General features: G+C 40.8%; 1 protein-coding gene across 1 annotated transcript in view; it reads left to right on the plus strand.

Annotated features, from left to right (window-relative positions):
• SBF2 (SET binding factor 2) overlaps positions 1-19645 on the plus strand; it is a 247743-nt gene that overhangs the window by 56231 nt on the left and 171867 nt on the right. Inside the window, exon 3 of the mRNA XM_056851939.1 lies at positions 3361-3498. Within this exon, the coding sequence (XP_056707917.1) occupies positions 3361-3498 (138 nt within the window). The remainder of the gene's footprint in view (positions 1-3360; positions 3499-19645) is intronic.

Raw genomic sequence — 19645 nt, forward strand, 5'->3', positions numbered from 1 at the left:
AGGGACTTCAATGTCATAGAGCCCAATTGCCTGGAGGTTGGCAACTCTAGCTCTTGGAAGTCTTAAAGATGCAATCCTAGTGACTTACGCAACCTGCCTATTAACTTGAGATCAAGCTCATGCAACATTTTATGCCCCAGTTCCTACTCATGCAAGTAATTTCTTGTCATCCGAGGATGTACAGTCACATGAAAAATGTAATTGTAAACTGGGTGTCCATGGGTATCACAGACAGTAATTCTCACTGGGGAAGAATCTTCATGATTATAATCCAAAAACAACAGTAGTATATTACTCTTTTTATTAAGACAAACCAAAATATCAAACAAGACATTGCTTTATAAATTTTAGAAACTGCAGCTAACTGTATCTTGTCCAGTGATGCATTTTTCTTTTAAAAAGTGTGTTCCTGAGAGTGGACAGTACTGGTAGCCTAGGAAATAAATACAGTGTGTGAGTTAATCTTGTATATTGAAAAATATGGTATTTTTCATAATTCTTTTCAAAGCTTGCGTATGCCATACAAAGTCTTATTCGGTGATTTGTCTCTTTCCTTGAGACAAAAAGGGCATTTATGTGGCTTTGTACATTAATTGAGATATGCATGTTTTCTTACTAGTCAGCAATGAATACTTTTGCCTAGATGTGTATTAGAACAGTTTGTCTAAAAAAAATTTTTGTTTTTGCATTTTTACATCTGACCTGTAGTTTAGGAAATAATCCAAAGAGATAGTTTGTGTATGCTGAACAATGGCGTTTTCTTTTGGTTTATAGAGGAAATAAGCTTTGCTATTTTTAAAAAGATAAATCTCTTTAAAGCTCATTAAAATACCTACTGGCTTAACAAATTCAATGTTGCAAATACACTGTACCACCACTTCATGGGACCTGTTGCAAGAAACCAAATTAGATCTTGTTATGCAAGTGTTATGTTATCTAGATTAGTCAGTACAGATCTTTTTGGTGAACAGTTTAGGTGGTCAGATGTATAAGAAAAAGTAACAAGCAACTATCTGGATATATTAATAGACTCATGTACAAAATAAATTACAGTTGTTAATCTCAGATTTTACTATGTCAACCTGGACTAGTAGGTTAGACAAAAGATTTTCCTTCCCAATAGAGAGATTAAAAGCTGCAAGGAATAGTTTTCAGAAAGCATGCTCTAAAGCAGTGGTTCCCAACCTTTTTTTGACCAGGAACCACTAGGACTTTTTTGTTCGGTGCAGGGACCCCAAGGTTCAAAATAAAAATTCCAGGAATTTGAAAATAAACTTTAATCATAACTGTTAGTTAAACATTAAACTTAGAATTATATTTGAATATATATATATATATATATTATAATAGAGAACTTTTAATTGAAAATATTAATTTATTATGGGTTTATAACTTTGTTTCACGGACCTTAATTTAGTTCTCGCGGACCCCTGGGGGTCCATGGACCCCTGGTTGGGAACCAGTGCTCTAAAGAGTTACAAAATAAGATCTTAAATCAGGATTGTTCCTTAATGTTTAAGGACGCAAATCGTAAATGTTGACTCTTCTTCCAGGTACCTTTAATGGTACTTTTTCATTGCCAGACTATTTCCGCTGGTTAGAAATCCATACATTTAGACTAGCTCTTTATTGGTAAGGTATAATGACCTAGACTCAGCCAAGATGCAAGGGAGATACAAGAAGATCACTGTAGAACAACGCAAGTGCCCATTTTGTCCGGTTCAAGTAGACTCCCTAGCCCACATTGTTTTAGCATGTTCACATAATAATATTGCATGAAATAAATATATAACTCCCTGGATAAAACAGCTAATGACACTTTCTGAGAGGCTGATACTGTGTTATCTGCTATCAAGTAGATAGGTGAATTGCGTGAGAGATAAGGCAACTTTTCTCTATAGTGTCAAGAAGAAATTAGTCTTCATTCCCCCCCCCCCTTTTAAAGTGTGCAATGGCAGATAAATAGCTAATGGATGTTAAATCTATGGAAAGGAATCCACAGAGATAGTTTGTGTATGCTGAACAATGGCGTTTTCTATTGGTTTATAGAGGAAATAAGCTTTGCTATTTTAAAAAAGGTAAATCTCTTTAAAGCTTGTTAAAATACCCACTGGCATAACAAATTCAATGTTGCAAATGCACTGTACCACCACTTCATGGGACCTGTTGCAAGAAACCAAATTAGATCTTGTTATGCAAGTGTCATGTTATCTAGATTAGTCAATACAGATCTTTTTGGCGAACAGTTTAGGGGTCAGTTGTATAAGAAAAAGTAACAAGCAACTATCTGGATATATTAATAGGCTCACATACAAAATAAATTACATGTTTGGCTGGCAACATTTGTAAAGATATTGATTGGAATCAGATTAGTAAAATCAAGAGATTAAGTTTCCAATTTCCATTATTATCAAGTAGTCTTTCTGCTGTTTTCAAACCTGTTATTTCCGCTGGTTTGCAGCCTAGTATATTATAATGTTAAAAGTTGTATTAAGACTTTTTAAAGGACTATGTTCTAACTTGTGTTCACTATGATGCAGTATTTGATGCAAGGATCTGGCAGCAGGGTTGGATTTAGACCTGTGATTGGCCAAGGCAGCTAAGAGAATGCTGTACACATATAGTCCTATGCTGATACACACACTGCAGTATAAACTGGTTGTTTTGTGTACACATATAGTCCAACAGGGCGGCTTGCTCTTACTTAAAAACAAATGTTAAGAAAAGCTCTGGCCATGTATCGTTCTAGGGCAGCAGTACTCACGCTGTGGCTCAAACAGATCCACATTCGCAATTACCAAAAGAGTCCAGGAATGAGGCCTGTATCTCGGGGAGGCTCACAGCTTATTCGTTCCACTGAAAGCAGCCACCTGCAAACCACAAGCCCCACTGGCCTCGCCCACTTCCCCGAAACACAGGGCAGATGCCACATTAGGGAACAGTGCTGAGAAGAGCTGCAAGTGGTATACCAAAGAGCCACATGTGGCTCCTGAGCCAATGAGTTAGTATCACTTTTCTAGGACATATTTGTGTGTGGGGGGCTCACTGGGAGAATAGCCTCCTTCGTTGATGCTCTACAGAATGCCACAGTTTAGGAATTCTCTTAAGTTACGTATGGCATGCCTATAGCTCTCAGTATTGTACCAGCAAATGTAATAGGCCCTTTCATAAATGTTTCAGAGCACAATACCAAGTTCATGAACTGCTAAGTAGATTTTCCTTATTCTGCTCAGTAAATCAAGTACTCTCAGTTACGTACTTCTGTATTCATACCTATTTGCAGATGTTTTTGCTGTTTTTTTCTTCTTTTATCTAGCCAATACTTTTATTAAATTATGCTTCTGCTTGCTTTCTTGATAGTTTTGTCAGCCTGGAGGATGGCATCTGTCCAGAGAGAGGAAGCAGCCTACGTTCTTTGTTGTGGTTTTGACGGATATAAACTCTGAACGGCACTACTGCTCTTGCCTCACTTTCTACGAGGCTGAGATCAACCTTCAGGTAAACATTTTACAGTAGCAGTGAGTGGGGAAGAATTTACACAGTGTTACTCAAACAATGTGGAATTGTGCCACACGTCTAAATTTGCAGCATTTTCCTTCTACGTGAGCACATAACTTTAAAATCTCATTGGCTGTATATGAGATTTGTTCCTACAATTTCTTTTCCTACATGATTGGCACTTTATTACCCGGCTGCTCAGTATAAGTGTATTCCCACCCCATCCAAGCCATGACTTATTATCCCCCTGACAGATGTAACCTGCTGTAATTGGGGTTTGTGACAATACTTTGGTTTTCAGATGCCCCAACTGGGTTAAGCCATAGCTGCATTACAACCTAAATTATTTGTGAACCTTCTGTGGGTGTCTGGCATGGAGAAATTTGAATTAACACCTATTTTACATAAACTTGAAAGGATTTAAGTGAATTTAACAAGTTCTCTATTCCTAATGTATAATGTCTTCTCTCTGTTTCTCAGTGGTGAGGAATGCAAAATATATTTTATTGCTTTTACAGGATAACTTCAGAGATCTTTTTTAAAATATATTTTTATACCAAGCACTTCAACATGATACTTTATTTTCTTCCTTATTTGTGATTTAATGCGGCTTTGGTTCCGTTCTTGGGTTAGGGTTTTTCTTAAAGAAGGTACTCCCTCTGCTGGATACTGGTATATTGAAATGAAACTCAACACAAATAATCTCTCTCAGATATATAAAAATATGAAGTGGGTTTAAGTATACTCCATACCTTCTTGCCATGCTTTTTTTTTTTTGCTTAATTTTTAATTGTTTTGAATGTTAGTGGTGTAGTAGCTAGAATATTGGACTTAGTCTGGAGAGACTTGTGTTATTTTAAAACTCTGCTATGCCAGTGGTTTATTGTGTGATCTTGCCTCTCTAGGCTGTTGCGATGGTAAAAGGGTGAACCATTTATGCCACCCTGAGTTCCTTGGAGGGAGGGTGGAATAAAAAGTAATGAATAATGAACCATTTTTAATAGTCTCATAGATTCATGAATGTGATCCTTGAACTGGAAATGGGACATTGAAGTTTGGGTGTAATCTTGGCAATTTCCCTTTAAAGTATGTGTCTTATTAATGTTTTGGACCACTTTAATTATTTCAAAAATAGATGCTTAAGTAATCCACTCAAATTAGAAATTCCAAATACCTTCTTTATGACCTATTATTTGGAAACCTTCTTAGAAAGAATCTAGGGACAAAGACAGACAATGCAACATAAAATTGTGAAATGTTAGAATAATGTTCAGAACAGCTTCATTCCAACATTACTTCTTGGCTAATATCAAGTGTTGTTTCCTTCCAGCATTATGCATGACAATAAGTATTCACAAGTAAAACAATGGCAGGAGTTTTGTTAGCAACAGGTTTCTAAAATTGTTTCATTTGGCTTTAGATATATAATTGTTAGAAACTAATTTAAAAGCTTCAATAAAAAAAACTCATGACAAATGTTTCCATAAGGATAACAATGCTAAGACAGCTTGAGATGATGATTCTTAACATTTTCTGGGATAGCTGGACTAGAAGGAGAGCGAGAACCCAACTGAATCAGACAGAATAATTTAAGTAAGGTTAATTCAAAAATTTTCGGAAGAAATGTCAATTCTGTTGTCTTATAGATAAGAAATGGATTTTTGTCATGAAGTTTCAGATCCATGAATAAATCTTTTACTTATTGGGCTGACACCTAATTTTTAGCACTGTTAACTTAAGATTGTATTATCCTTATTATGTTTACTATGTATTATGCTTCCTACCCTCCCTCGTCTTCTCTTCCCTTCCTTTCCTCCTCCCTTGGTCCAAGACTGCTGTCATAGACCTAATAATAAATTATTATTATTATTAAAATAGTCACACCCATGAATAAATCTTTGGGAAATTGTAAAGATTTATGTAAGCTCTGAATGTGCTGTACAATTGCATTGTGTTACCTAAATTGATCTACAAGTATCAGGGCTGTAATGTGCAAAGACGTCCCTGTGGTAGCACGGAGTAAACCCATGTATTTTGGGTACTTTAATATCTTTGGCATCTGGACATAAGCAATCCTGAAGGGATGGCCGAACTGGCTCAGGACCCGGCGTGACCCCTGCGCCAGGGTTAGGGCCACTTGTGCTGGCTAAACCGGCACTAACTCCGGTGCAGGGCCACTTTCGCCAGGGCTGGGGAGCAATGCACCAGCGCCATGCTCGGGCACAGGCGCTGCCACTGAAGCAGCGTTTCTCGGTGCTAGGGCTCGCACTGGCATCAACGAAGGCATGCCTGGGGATGCCCCTTTTGAGAACTTGCATCAGCAAAAAGGGCAGCATAGCACTGTGAAACTCTATGGTGGAGTTTCACAGGATTTTTTTTAAATTACATTTTAAACTTGTATTTTCGAGCCAGCAAGCCGCTCAGGAGGCAGTGCAGCTGCGCTGCCCCTAGGCCCAACCCAACTACCCCCTCCCACTCAGGATTGCACTGTAAGCCTGTGCATACCAAGGTCCAGATTCAGACCAAAACTCAGAAAAATAAGTGGAGAAAGATTCTTAAAACAGAAGGGGTTTTATTTTTTGAACAGAAAAGAAGACCAAATTAGTCTATGCAAGTAGAAAAACGGCAATGTTTTTCTGTTTGTTGAAGGAAAGACATTTAAAAAATACAGTGTGAGGTCATATGAGAGTCTACTGATAATGAAATGCCCCATCTGCTCCAAATGTGATTAAATAGGATTTTATCAGTGGTAGCTTCTGTGTCAGTTCAGCAAAGGGAATGCCTCGACTCCCTCACTGAAAGGATCTACAATTGTGAGGCAGTATTTATTTCCTCTGGCAGTAACTGGAAGGGGTCCAGTAAAATGTATTTGTATGTGAGGCCAGGGGCCCCTCTGTATGCTGATGTTGAATAGGGGCTCTAGGTCCAGCGGGGTCAGCACTAACCATAACACAAGACAGGCAATTATCACACCAGTGTTCCATGTGTGTTCTTATATGGGACCACCACCCTGTTTCTTTGACTCAGTCTAGAGTGAGCTCTTTCCCTCTACGTCCTTGTCTATGCACAAATTGGATTAAGTCTCCCCTAACACTCTTAAGAAGTGAGCCAGCATGGTGTAGTGGTTAAGGTGTTGGACTAGGACCTGGGAACCCAGGTTCGAATCCCCACTCGCACCATGAAAGCTTTGTAGGTGACCTTGGGCCAGTCACACACTTTCAACCCTGACCCTAGCTAGTATTTGGATGGGAGACTTCCAAGGAATATAGAGGTGACATGGAGGCAGGGAGTAGCAAACCACCTCCAAACATCTCTTGCCTTGAAAACTCTACAGGGGTCGCCATAAGTCATCTGTGACTTGATGCCCCCCATAAAAACCCTCTCTGAGGCACAATCCAGTGTCTCTCTCCTTGTTTGTCTACAGCCCAGTAAATCCATTCTGATCCTGAATAGTGAGTTCACCTATTGAATCTCTGCCTGCTCGCGCTAATACTTGGATTTGGGTGTCACCTTCCTGCTGTGTGCCAAGATCTAAGTTGAGGTCTAATTGCTGAGCCTCTTGCATCTTGAATTCTTTTAATTACGGGGTTAATTGGCTGAGGGTGGCACGAGTCATTGTCTCCTTGGGCAGCCTCTTTTGCAATGGCCCAGTTGTGCCAATGGCTGGCTTTTGACTTTGTTCTCTGGTGCCCTTTTACATGTGTTATCCATGTAACTGCAGTCCTGTCTCTAATTAATTTAGCTATTTTAAACCGTTTATCATTGTGAGCTGTGGGTACCCATCTGAGGTTTGGAAATTACTGGCTTGCCAAAGGGGGAGTCAGACCATTGTAGCTTTGAGTCTGTGCAGATTGCAAGAATGTTTTCCAGAGGCCCAAATTCTAGGTTGGCTTTAAGGGCTTTTACCTCTGCTGCTTGAATACAATGAGGGTGAGCGATTCCTTTAAGAGCAAACTTATCCTGGGTGCAAATGGCACCATACCTGATACTTGGGGAACCGTGTACATGAAAAGAAGACCTGTCACTTTATCACAACCAGCAAGTCAGACCTTGCGGTTCTGCCTCCTTGAAGGAACCTCTCCATTGAGCAGGCCAGTCAATGTGCCTAATTTCTGGGATGGGACTCTCTTGGTGTTCTCCCTTAACTATGATCCCGCAAGGTGCTAAAGATTCTGCTTGCTCGCTTTTGAAATCTACTCCCTGCTTTACAAGGGCAAGAGTCCATTATGCTATTTGAGCATTAGATACTTGTCCATTCTGTATCTTCCCTGAAAGGATGTACTTTAATGGGGTGTGCATAGTCTACACAATTACCTTAGCCCTACCTATAATGAATTCCCAGTGAATCAAGCACCAAACTAGAGCAAAACAAACATTCTTGCAGGGGCTATATCAGGATTCGGCAGGACTAAGGTACCTAGAGGCATATGCTACTACTCTGACTCCCTGACTGTTGCTGAGTCAAAGTGGCTCCGATGATGGAGTCCGAGATTGCTAATTGAATGTAAGAAAGATTGCCATGTCAGGGTATGCTAGGGCGGGTTCCTGTGCCAGACTATTTTTAACTCTGCAGAAGCACTTTGTTGTTTCTTCCCCCATGTCAATGAGGAAAGAGCATACAGGTATTTGGCTTTATCCAGAAATCCTCAATGAAGTTGCTGGAGAAATTAATCATTCCCAGCAAGGCGTGAAATGAGAGGTCATTGGTTGGAGTGGAGATCTCTGCTATTGTTCTTATTTTTTGGGCATCAGGGGATCTACCTTGAGTACTCACCCCTTTGGAATCACGATTCCAGACTTCTTATAACAGGAAAACCTTGTTAACCATTTGTGATGCTTCACCTCCATATTCCTCTTCTTTTCCGTATCCTCTGCTCTTTGACACTGTCTGCACAGGGATGCTTCATTGTTCCTGGCCTGTCGGAGATGCACCTTAAATAGGTCACCCTTCCCATCCCCTCCCCTGGCTTGCCTCCCTTCTATCCTTTCACCCCACCAGAAGTGTCCTGAAACTCTTCCTGTGCTGCACTTGCTCCTGGGTTGTTCCCTTTCCTAGGCAGGGCTTGATGATGAGACTAACTCCCCTGGCTGCCAAACTGTACGGCTGAACCCAGAGTCTGCAGCCCTGCCCTGTCTGTTCTGGGCACAGCCTGGCCTGGCTGCTGCTGCCGCCAGGTGTGTATAGCTTGTGTCAGCCAAGGTGAGTTGCCCCTGCAAGTTTGGGGTGGGTCTCATTGCCAGACACTATTTATGTTAACTAGTTTGTCGCAAAACCTGGTCTTTAGTAACATTCATATGACTTCCATGAACTTTGTGTGTGGTTGTTACAAATTCTGCTTTTCATAGAATCATAGAGTTGGAAGGTACCACCAGGGTCATTTAGTCCAACCCTCTGCACAATGCAGGAAATTCACAACTACCTCCCCCCCACACCCCCAGTGACCCCTACTCCATGCCCTATCATGATCTGTCTAATGTTATAGAATCAGCATTGCTGACAGATGGCCATCTGGCCTCTGCTTAAAAACCTCCAGAGAAGGAGACCTTACCACCTCCTGACGAAGCCTGTTCCACTGGGGAACCGCTCTATTAGAAAATTCTTCCTAATGTCTAGACGGAAACTCTTTTGATTTAATTTCAACCCGTTGGTTCTGGTATGACCTTCTGGGGCAACAGACAATAACTCGGCACCATCCTCTATTTTACCTCTATGGCTATACAACTAATGATATAGAAACTAAAATGCTTTCTTTCAGTCTCTGGATATGTTAGTAACAGATATTAACACATTCTTAGTCAATCAGTATACTAGCACATTTTTAGTCAAGAGTATACTAGCGATCTTCTAACTGTCACATTTTAGTGAACTGTCTTTAGCAAAATGTGTTTTGTGAATGTATTGTTGATCATCCCATTTCCTGTTGTTGTACCCAACTATGATGAATAAACATGTCATGTTACAAGATCTATTAGGGAAAGTTTTTATGTTGATACTACTTATTACATTTTAATTAACCTGCCCATATTAAGACAGGGTAGACAGACTGGTGGGGGAAGGAGAGAAGGATGCAGGCAAAGGAGAGTGGCTACAGGGGCTTTCAGGACAAGGAAAGAGAAAATTGTGGGGGAGGGAGAAATGATGCCTCTTGCAAATCCTTGCAGGTTTCTGCCTGTGCTCTATAAAATCTACGATTATTAATGCTGCAAACAAGCATCTCAGATTAATAAAACCATTCTCTTCTGAATTTGGCTTTGCTTATTCTCATTATTAGCGATTGGGCAGTTCCATATACTTTTAATTATTGCTATCAATTTTTTCTGCTGTCGGGTAGCAATTGTAAATATGGGCTTCAGTGGATTACACTTGGTGGTAGACTTTATTGGTGATGAAAAGTGCTGTAGAGTTGCAGCTGAAACACTGTCCTCCCCAGACCCATCCCTAAATCTACAGGAATTTCCCAAACAAGAGTCGGCAACTCTTCTTCCTGACCTCCTCAGGCACACCATTCCACAAAGTGGGAACAGAACTTGTTTTAATGGATCCATTTTCCCTTTTGAAAATATTCCCATTCAAGAGAGGGAAAATGCCAGTTTATTCTTGCTCACTTTGAAATAACTTCACATTTTGTTTGGATGAAAAAGTATATGGATTCACACATTCCTCCTAAGTGGTCAAGACCAGAGTGTAGGAATTGTATCATGGTTAACCTTTGTTTATAAGACAAATTCAAATAAATTGCCTGCATTGTTTACTTTTGCCTGGGCATTTCATTAATTTAATTCTTTCATTAATTAAATATAATAAAGTGCTTTGTATTCTGTATTTACGATGACAACAAAAGTTGCTCAACCTGCACAAGCTCATTAATGTCATAAATATTTTGTGCATTTAGCTTTCACAAAACATGTTCAGTTGATTAAAAGCTTCTTGATGTAAGTCATGTTTTCTGCATGTTTTTAGATACCAGGCTTGATAGTTTTGTCTTTGTTATGTTGTAAACGAGGTCGAACTGTTCTAGAATTTTCTTTTAACAGCATTAGGGTAAAAAATGTGTTAGCAAGTCATTCAAACATATTTTTTAAAAATATCTGTTTTATTTACGAAATACACAGAATTAAAGTATTTTAATGAGATATACTAGAATTGCATTCCAAACTTGTATGTAGCTTAATAATTAAACCCTTTCCCCTTTGTTTCCATGACATGTGAGGACTGTGCCTTGCTATACTATGAAGTGAGCCACTAAAGACTTATATGATATTGTAAAGTGTGACGTACTTAAGGAAACCTGCCCTTTGCTAAGTGCGTATACCTTAGTGTATGATTAGATACAGTATGCTCCCATCCCATCACTGATTTGGATGAGACTTCATTTATACAGAAAAGGATATGTCAAATTATTACCAATTATCCCGACATGTTCGCGCACACCATTGTTTACTTTTAACTGTATCTATATATATTTCTGACATCTTCCCCATTTGTGAAATGCTTTCTTCTTTGAAGTGAGTCACATGCTACAATTATATCCAAAAGTGCTATGGAAGCTTCCAGGGCTACTATCCCTTGATTCCCACCCACCCCCATTTTCTTCCTCTTCCCGTCTAATTAATTACTTCCTGTTTCATTGGGGGCCTTGACCTGGATAGCCCAGGGTAGCCTGATCTCGTCAGATCTCAGAAACTAAGCAGGGTCGACCCTGCTTCATATTTAGATGGGAGACCTCCAGGGAATACCAAGGTCTCTATGAAGAGGTAGGCAATGGCAAACCACTGTCGTACCTTGAAAACCCTACAGGGTTGCCATAAGTTGGCTGCGACTTGACAGAAAAAAAAATCCTTGGGGTTTGCCTGTGCTTGATGCTTGCCTGTGGGAGAGGAGGGGAAGCATAAGAACTCCCCCTTTTCAGCAAGCATAGTTATTATCTTTTCCCCCTCCATTTTTATGAACACTATTTTGTAACAGTGTTATCATACATATTTTTATTTAAAAAAATGAGTGGGGATTCCAGCCTATTACAAAGAAAACAAGACTCAGTACTTGTGCCTGTCCCACCCCCAAAAGAGCAGATGATCAAACATTTATTCACATGAGTGCCAGGAGAAAACAGAAATTAATATGAAAACAGTGAAACAAACAGGAAATTGCAGAGATAAGCATCTTGTCCAGGGGAATAGATTTTTATGAACAATATAATTACCAAGCGCTATGTGGAACCCTCATTTCAATTCCAATTGCAACTGAATGTGAAAAAGGAACAATGGAGCAGTGAGAAAGGTTGCAGCGGGTAGCCAGTTTTTAAGCAACCTACCAAAGGAGGTTCTGAAGCCTGATTTAAATGTGAGGCAGGCAAGCAAAGATCTTCTTCCTTTGACCCTGGACAGGGTCAGGTTTGTGGTTAAACTGGGCCGCAGTGTGTGCAGAGTAGCTCTATATGTTTAGCTTGCGTACCAGAGAGCTGTCGCCGTTGTGGATATTGTGCTGGCAAGTTACAAAGCACGCATAACTATTTTGCTTGTTGCAGCACAGTTTCAGTAAGACTCTGGGCCAGTTCAAAATTACACATTACTTGACAGATGTTTAACTTATAGGCAAATTTCCTGGTGGGCCTCTTCCCAGAGGACCACTGACAGCCAGGAGCAGGCAGAGCCAAGTCCCAACTATTCTGCCAGAGCTTCAGGGGCTCCTTGGCCCAGACCCCTCATCAGCCATGGCGGTTTGTGTCAGCTCACCAACTGTACCCTCCTGCACTGCTTCCAGTTTGGGGGTGGGGAGTGATGCCGTGGGTGAACTGATGCCCCCTGTTGGCCCCACGTAGCTGAGTGGTCCTGCAGTGCTGGCTTGTAGCCCAGCAGGGGCCACACAGCTTGGCTTGCTTCAGAGCTGTTTTTGCTTCCCATTCCACTCTGGCACAGAGTTCTAATATGCCTCATCCAGTTTCACATTTAAATTGGGCCTGAGATTCTGACTTGTGATGCCTACATTATGGTGAGGAGCGATCATGAATTCCTACTGTCATGGTTATCCATTTATAAGTTTTTCCTCTAAGCTTTTGTGTATTTACTTACATACTTGCATCTTACCTTTCTACCAAAGTTCTTAGGATGTGTACAAAGGTGTTTTTTTTTTTCTAATCACGCATTAAAAAAAAAAAAACCATAACCGGTACAGTAATCAAGCCCCAATTAAAAATATGCTAAGTCAATCAAGTGGCAGTAGAATTCAGATGCGAGCAGAAAAGTATCTTCTTGCCTCACAGGTTGTGAGTCATCTGATATGGGAGTGGAGGAGAGTAATAATTTTCCTTTGCCATAGACAGACTGTTTTATATATTTATTTAATGTACATTAAATGCAGGGAATGACTGTTCTGATTGAACTACGAGTCTTGGGTGGTGGTGGAAAGTGCTATAAAGTCAACTGACTTATGGTGACCCCGCAGGGATTTCAAGGCAAGAGACATTTGGAGGTGGTTTGCCATTGCCTGCCTCTGTAGGCTGAGAGAGTTCTGAGAGAACTGTGACTGGTCCAAGGTCACCCAGCAGGCTTCATGTGAAAGCGGGGAATTGAACCGAGTCCTCCAGATTAGTCCATTGCTCTTAACCACTACACCACACTGGCTCTCAAGAGTCTTGGGTAGCCCTGGTTTATTCTATTCTGACAGATAACCAACATTGGTTTTCATTGTTTAGTTTGTGAGCTCTGTATCATTGTGGTAAACGAAGCCTGGATTTGTTTAGCCATTCCTTTTCTGGGTTGTGAATGATGCTATTCTAAACCTAGTATCAAACAAATTTTGACTCTTAGATGTTACTTTAACTGGAGTATGTTCCAACTGGCAGAAAATTTAGCCAAGTCTTTTATTAATATACATTTTTATGTTGGCCCTATTGCCTAGAAATGAAATGCCTAAGTGGATTACAAAGGAAACTCTTAACATTGCTAAAGATAGACGAGAAGCAAAAGCTAAAAGGCAACGGAAACAGAATCAAAAGTCTAAATGCAGTGTTCCAGCGACTCTCATGCAGAGAGTAAGTGTCCAGGCTGACCCATGACACAAAGTGAACTATTATAATAACCAGTGTAAAGAAATAGAAGAGAACAACAAAAAAGGAAGAACAAGCGATCTGTTCCACAAGATCCAAGCAATCAGAAGGAAATTTAAAGCATGGTTATTATTTATTGAGTGATTTATTTAGACTTATATCCCATTCTCTATCCTGGCCAAAGCTGGGCTCAGAGCAGCTAACATCCATTAAAGCATAATACAATAACAAAACAATATACAAATTAAATCCAGATTCCAATTAAAAAACGATAACTTCTGACAATAAAATAAAATTTGCACCTATTTATTGGCACATGGGTCCATGATGAGCTGGGGGAAAGCAATCAGGGTCCCCAATTAAAAAGTCAATAAGATGGAAAGAAGGGAAAGGGAGACCAGCTATGATGGAAAGCGTTGCTGCCCTCAACCATAGGCCTAGTGGAACATGTCAGTCTTACAGGCCCTGTGGAACTGCGCTAGATCCCGTAGGGCCCTGGTCTCACTAAAGAAAGAGTTCCACCAGGCAGGGGCCAAGGCTGAGAAAGCCCTGGCCCTAGTTGAGGATAGCCAGACACTTTTCAGGCCAGGGACCACCATAACTTGTTATTTGCTGAGCGTAATGCTCTTTGGGGGTGTACCAGGAAAGACAGTCCCACAGATATGATGGTCCCAGATTGTTTAGGGCTTGAAAGGTTAAAACCAGCAGCTTGAACCTGATCCAGTACTCCACCTGGAGCCAATGCAGTTCTTGGAGCACTGGCTAGATATGTGCTCTCAGCAGAGTCCCAGTAAGAACCCTTGATGCTGCATTATGAACCAACTGGAGTTTCTTGATCAGTAACAAGGGCAGCCATACATAGAGTTACAGTAATCATGGTGAAGGCATGCTGATAGATGAACATGGAAATACATTAACTGAACTGGACAAAATAACCTATGGCAGTGGTCGGCAAACTCATTAGTCAAAAGAGCCAAATATCAACAGTACAACGATTGAGATTTCTTAAATTTCTTAAACTATATAGGTAGGTACACTGTTTATTAACTTAATAAACTTTAATTAAAGTTTTAAGTCTTAATTAAACTATAGGTACACTGAATAAAACTTGATATCTGTTGTGGGGAGAGGAAGGGAAGGTGATTGTAAGCTGGTTTGGTTTTCCTTAAAAGGTAGAGAAAGTCAGCATATAAAAACCAACTCTTCTTCTTGTGTTCACCTGAAATTTATACTCTCCAGTCCTTACTTCCTGATATGAGTGGACCGCTTGTGCTTACTAAGCAGGGGGGGGGGGGGGAAAGGCAATTTGTGCATGATAAAAGGCATCTTTTTCTTATTTTCTCATTTAATATTCCTGGACATTTTCTGGGCCTAAGTACCTGTGAGCCTTATTGACAACTGACTAATTAACAAATCCCATTTGCACCTGACAGAGTTGCCAACTGGTCAGAATTTTACCAGTCCAGCCAGGAAGGTCCTTGTTTTGTGTGCTCTGCTACATATAGGGTCAGAGACTCTGAAAACGTAGATCTGTGGCTCAGGGGTAGAGCATCTGCTCTGCGGGCACAAAGTCTTGGGTTCAATTTCCTGCTCCTCCTTTAAAAGCAATAGGTGAGGGGAAGCCAGCATGGTGTAGTAGTGGGTAAGAGCAGTGGTTTGGATCACTCCTCCACATGAGCAGCAGAGGCTGATCTGGTGAACTGGATTTGTTTCCCCACCCCTACACACGGAGCCAGCTGGGTGACCTTGGGCAAGTCACAGTAACAAATTTACGTTGGTTACTGGAGCGTACAAGAGAATTTCAGAAGAAAATCAGCTTGTGTTTCATAGATTACAGCAAAGCTTTTGACTATGCGAATCATGAAAAACTATGGCTGGTTTTAATGGAAATGGATGTGCCACAGCCAATGACATGTTGGTTATGCTGTTCTGATGAGGAAGGAGAGAGCCGGAGAGAAAAGGAGGATCTCACTTCCCTCTCACTTCTGATGTCAGAAGTGCCTAGCAGTGACTGAGCATCAGGGCGGAGGGGACAGAGGCCCCCCCCCCAGCTTTTCTATTTCTTGCAGGAGTTGATCAGCTCAAGTCAAGAAGTTAGTGGGGAGGAGAGTTAATCCTTTCCAGTTTTTTTCTTTTTGCTTCATGTAGGCAGCAGTAACAATGATCTCTTTTGTGGGTTATAAATAAATCTTAAAGCATATTTGAAATGTTCTAAGACCTAATTTGTGAGAGAGGTACTAGAGAAAAAAAAGTGTGCAGGTGCTGTGTTTGGTGGTTGTTATTGGTTTGTATTCAACAAGGTCATAGCGTGGGTGAAAGATACGGGAGTGCTCTCTGAATTCCCCTGCCTTTGCCCCAGGTTCAGCCAGTTTCATGCCGTTGGATACATGCCCCCAACTTCAGAAATGGCTTCTCAGCAAACACAACAGGTGGCAGGTGGGTGATCCCCATTGTGTGTTTGTGGTTCTTTGTATGCAAGCCATTATTTTGCTATCTTATATTTTGGCATGCACAGAAAGAGAATGCACAGAAAATATTTCCTCTAAGATCTATAGATCGTTGAATTGTCAGATATTCACAACCCCATACCCTGCTCTTCCAAATTATCTGACTTAAATCCTGTAATGTGGGTGATTTGGTGATGCTAAAAGATGTCCTATAGTAGGTTATGTTGGTCTCTAAAAACAGTGTCTATTAAACTCTGTACATGGGAATACGTTAGTTAAGTGGAGAAGCAGATTTTCAGAATTATTTTAATACTTGATTTTCACAAAATCTCTTCTGCTTTAGTGTGCCAAAGGGGAGGGGGGGAAATCCCTGAAAAACTTGTAGGTTATGTCTTTGCTTTGGTACATAAAATGGATGAATTGCTTGTCACTATTCAGGAACAAACGAGCTGCTTAAGGACACTGCTACTGTTGAGGGATTGGGTTAGATCATGCAGGTCCATTCTACTCATAGTAGCACTTTCCTCCAGTCCTGCCACCAGCAGAGCCTACTATACCAGGGAAGGTTCCTTGTACACTGCCATTAGTGGAACAGATTTGCAGACTGCAACATTTTGTGTATAAAGCTTTTGCTGAGCATATAATTACAGCTCCTACTCCAAAAAGAGAGCTGTGGGGAGGGGCTGTGGCTCAGTGGTAGAGCATCTGTTTGGCATGCAGAAAGTTCCAGGTTCAATCGCCGGCATCCCCAGTTAAAGTGACTAGGCAAGTAGGTGATGTGAAAGACCTCATCCTGAGACCCTGGAGAGCCACTGCCGGTCTGAGTAGACAATACTGACTTTGATGGACCAAGGGCCTGATTCAGTATAAGGCAGCTTCATGTGTTCATGTGATGTGACATAGTGGTTAGAGTGGACACTACTGGGCTTGAATCCCCATTCTGCTATATGTTACCTGAAATAGTTGTAGATGAGAAAGGCACTTAAGCAGTAGATTATCATAAGTAACAACACAAGATAATTATTAATATACAAGTTGCCTTGAGGAATCAAGCCAAGATCTAACAATGGTAAGACAAATGATTCTTGAACTCACAAACAGAATATGAAGGCAGTGACCATCCTACATTGTTTTATCTCCAGCATCTATGATGCTGAATCTAAATAGCTAAATAGCTGTTTCACAGCCATTGGTGGACTCATAGTCCATTCCTTTCTCTAATCCTCCTTAAAATCATCTCAGCCAATAGTCATGATCACATCTCATGGCAAGCTTCAAATGTGGACTATATTCACATGTGCATTTTCAAACTATAAAGACTGCAACTTCAAGTGACAGTTTGCATATGGAAAACTGTCTCCATAGGGGATCAACCACTGACATTTCTTTCTTGTCACTTTAGCTTTCCAATGAAATGGTTCTCATAAGTTCCACTTCTGGGTTTTAGGAAGTCCTCGAGCAAGACTCTCACTGAGCCCTCCTCATCTTCATTTCTTCTACCAAGGACAAGAGGACAATTAATGACGATGGTGGTGACTTGATCGCTCACATACTCTTGAGAGCTATATTGGAGGATGAGCAGCTGTCCCGTGCTCATTTATCTTCCTCACCAAAAGGAGACTTGGGTGAGCGGGTGATGATGGGGAGGAGCAACAGGGCCAGGAGTTTTGATAGTGAAGCCTCTGCTAGTATGTCACCAACTCCTGATGCCAGCTCTGATTCCCAAGTTTACCTTCAGGTCATGAGACACTGAGTGATAATGTGGTATAATGTTTTTTAAAATCAACCCCTGAGCACATTTTTACTTTTGAAAAGGGCTTATCTGGGGATTGTTACTCATGCCACAGTTAGGATTTGCTGCGTAAATGAGGTTGCAGTGAGATAAGTACTTGATGTCAAAGCAGGAATAAGAATGCTTAATTTTCATTGCGTTTCTTTTCAGTATTCTGATCAAATGGCCTAAGAGCTGTGACTCTTCTTTTTGGCAGTAGTGTTCATGTAGACTAATGGTGGCCAAATGTCTATTTTTAAAGTATCACTTTTCATAGGTTAAGTTCACTATGCCCTTGTCTTGTAGGCAGGATGTAATGAATTCAGTCGTGCAGACTTCATCTCTCAAGAGTATTTCACATTCTAGAGGTTCAAATGTCAATTTCAGCTGTTGGCTGTGTGACAAGCAATCATGGAAGAGATGGAACTATGAATCTACCAGGATATTAATTTTTCATATTTGCTATGGCAGCATCAGCTGTATACTTTGGCTCGATAAATTCTGTTTTAAGAGTAAATGCATTTTTTAATGTTCTTGTTTTACAAAGGGAGTTAAAACTGCAGACATGTAGTAGAAGACTAATCATAAGGCATATTGTTATGCTTGAATTTTTATGTGTGTCCAGAAACAATGCAACATCGCTGAAAGTTACATCTTTAGATACACTGCATGAAAACTGTATTTGTTAGCTGTTAAACTGCAGAAATATCTCAACACTATGACTACATCTATTAGTTGAATGGATTTCCCACCTGCAGACATGCTGGACACCAAAATGGGGCTGAATGGAGGACAAGAATTGGTGTTTTGCTGATAAGGTGACCCTCAAAGTATGCAGAAATACAGTTGATTTTAAAGTCCTGCCTTGTTTTAAAATAAAGCCAAGATCAGGGGAAACTGTACTTGTGGTAGATTGATTCTTAGGATGAACTGTAGAAGCTGAAAGTTGTATCCAGGGGCAGTCAAAAACACTGCTAGGGCACAGAGCTTACAAGCTTTAGAATGCAATCCTAAACAGGACTACTCAGAATCCTACTCATGACTATTCAGTGAGGCTTACTCAGGAAAATGTTTTTATTTGTTTGTTTGTTTGTTTGTTTATGGATTTATATTCTGCTCTATCCTGACCAAAGCCTGGCTCAGAGCAGCTTGCATCATAAAACATTATATTACATTGTAATTCCCCGTAGTGCAGAGTGGTAAGCTGCAGTACTGCAGTCCAAGCTCTGCTCACGGCCTGGGTTCGATCCCAACAGAAGTCGGTTTCAGGTAGCCGGCTCAAGGTGGACTCAGCCTTCCATTCTTCCGAGGTCGGTCAAATGAGTACCCAGCTTGCTGGGGATAAAGGGAAGACGACTGGGGAAGGCACTGGCAAACCACCCCGTGAACAAAGTCTGCCTAGTAAACGTCAGGATGTGACATCACCCCATGGGTCAGGAATGACCCGGTGCTTGCACAGGGGACCTTTACCTTTTTAATTCCTAATACACAATAAATATATTTAACACTTCAAAACCCACAAATCTAAAAACTGATTCTAAAATCCAATGGCTCCCATTACATTGGCACAAGGGCCAGCAGCCATCCTGGAGGAGAGGTAGTCAGGAACACCCATATTAAATCTATTTTTTTGCTGGGAAGGGGTCTATGAATTTCTCCCCTTTGCCTAAGCTAGGGAAAAAGATGCACAAGGAACATCTGAGCAGAAGACTAACCAGAAACGGCAGGATGATGCAGCCTTTCCCTCACACCCTCTTCCTTGACTCATACTTGAAACCTATCCAAGCTGCTTTGGTTTTGAACAAAAATAATGGAAAATAATACAGAACCCGCATAAAATGTTGATTAAGCCGGAGATAGGACCTGGTATCAGAGCATGAACT

Source organism: Euleptes europaea, chromosome 6, assembly GCF_029931775.1.
Source record: "Euleptes europaea isolate rEulEur1 chromosome 6, rEulEur1.hap1, whole genome shotgun sequence".
NCBI lineage: Eukaryota > Metazoa > Chordata > Lepidosauria > Squamata > Sphaerodactylidae > Euleptes > Euleptes europaea.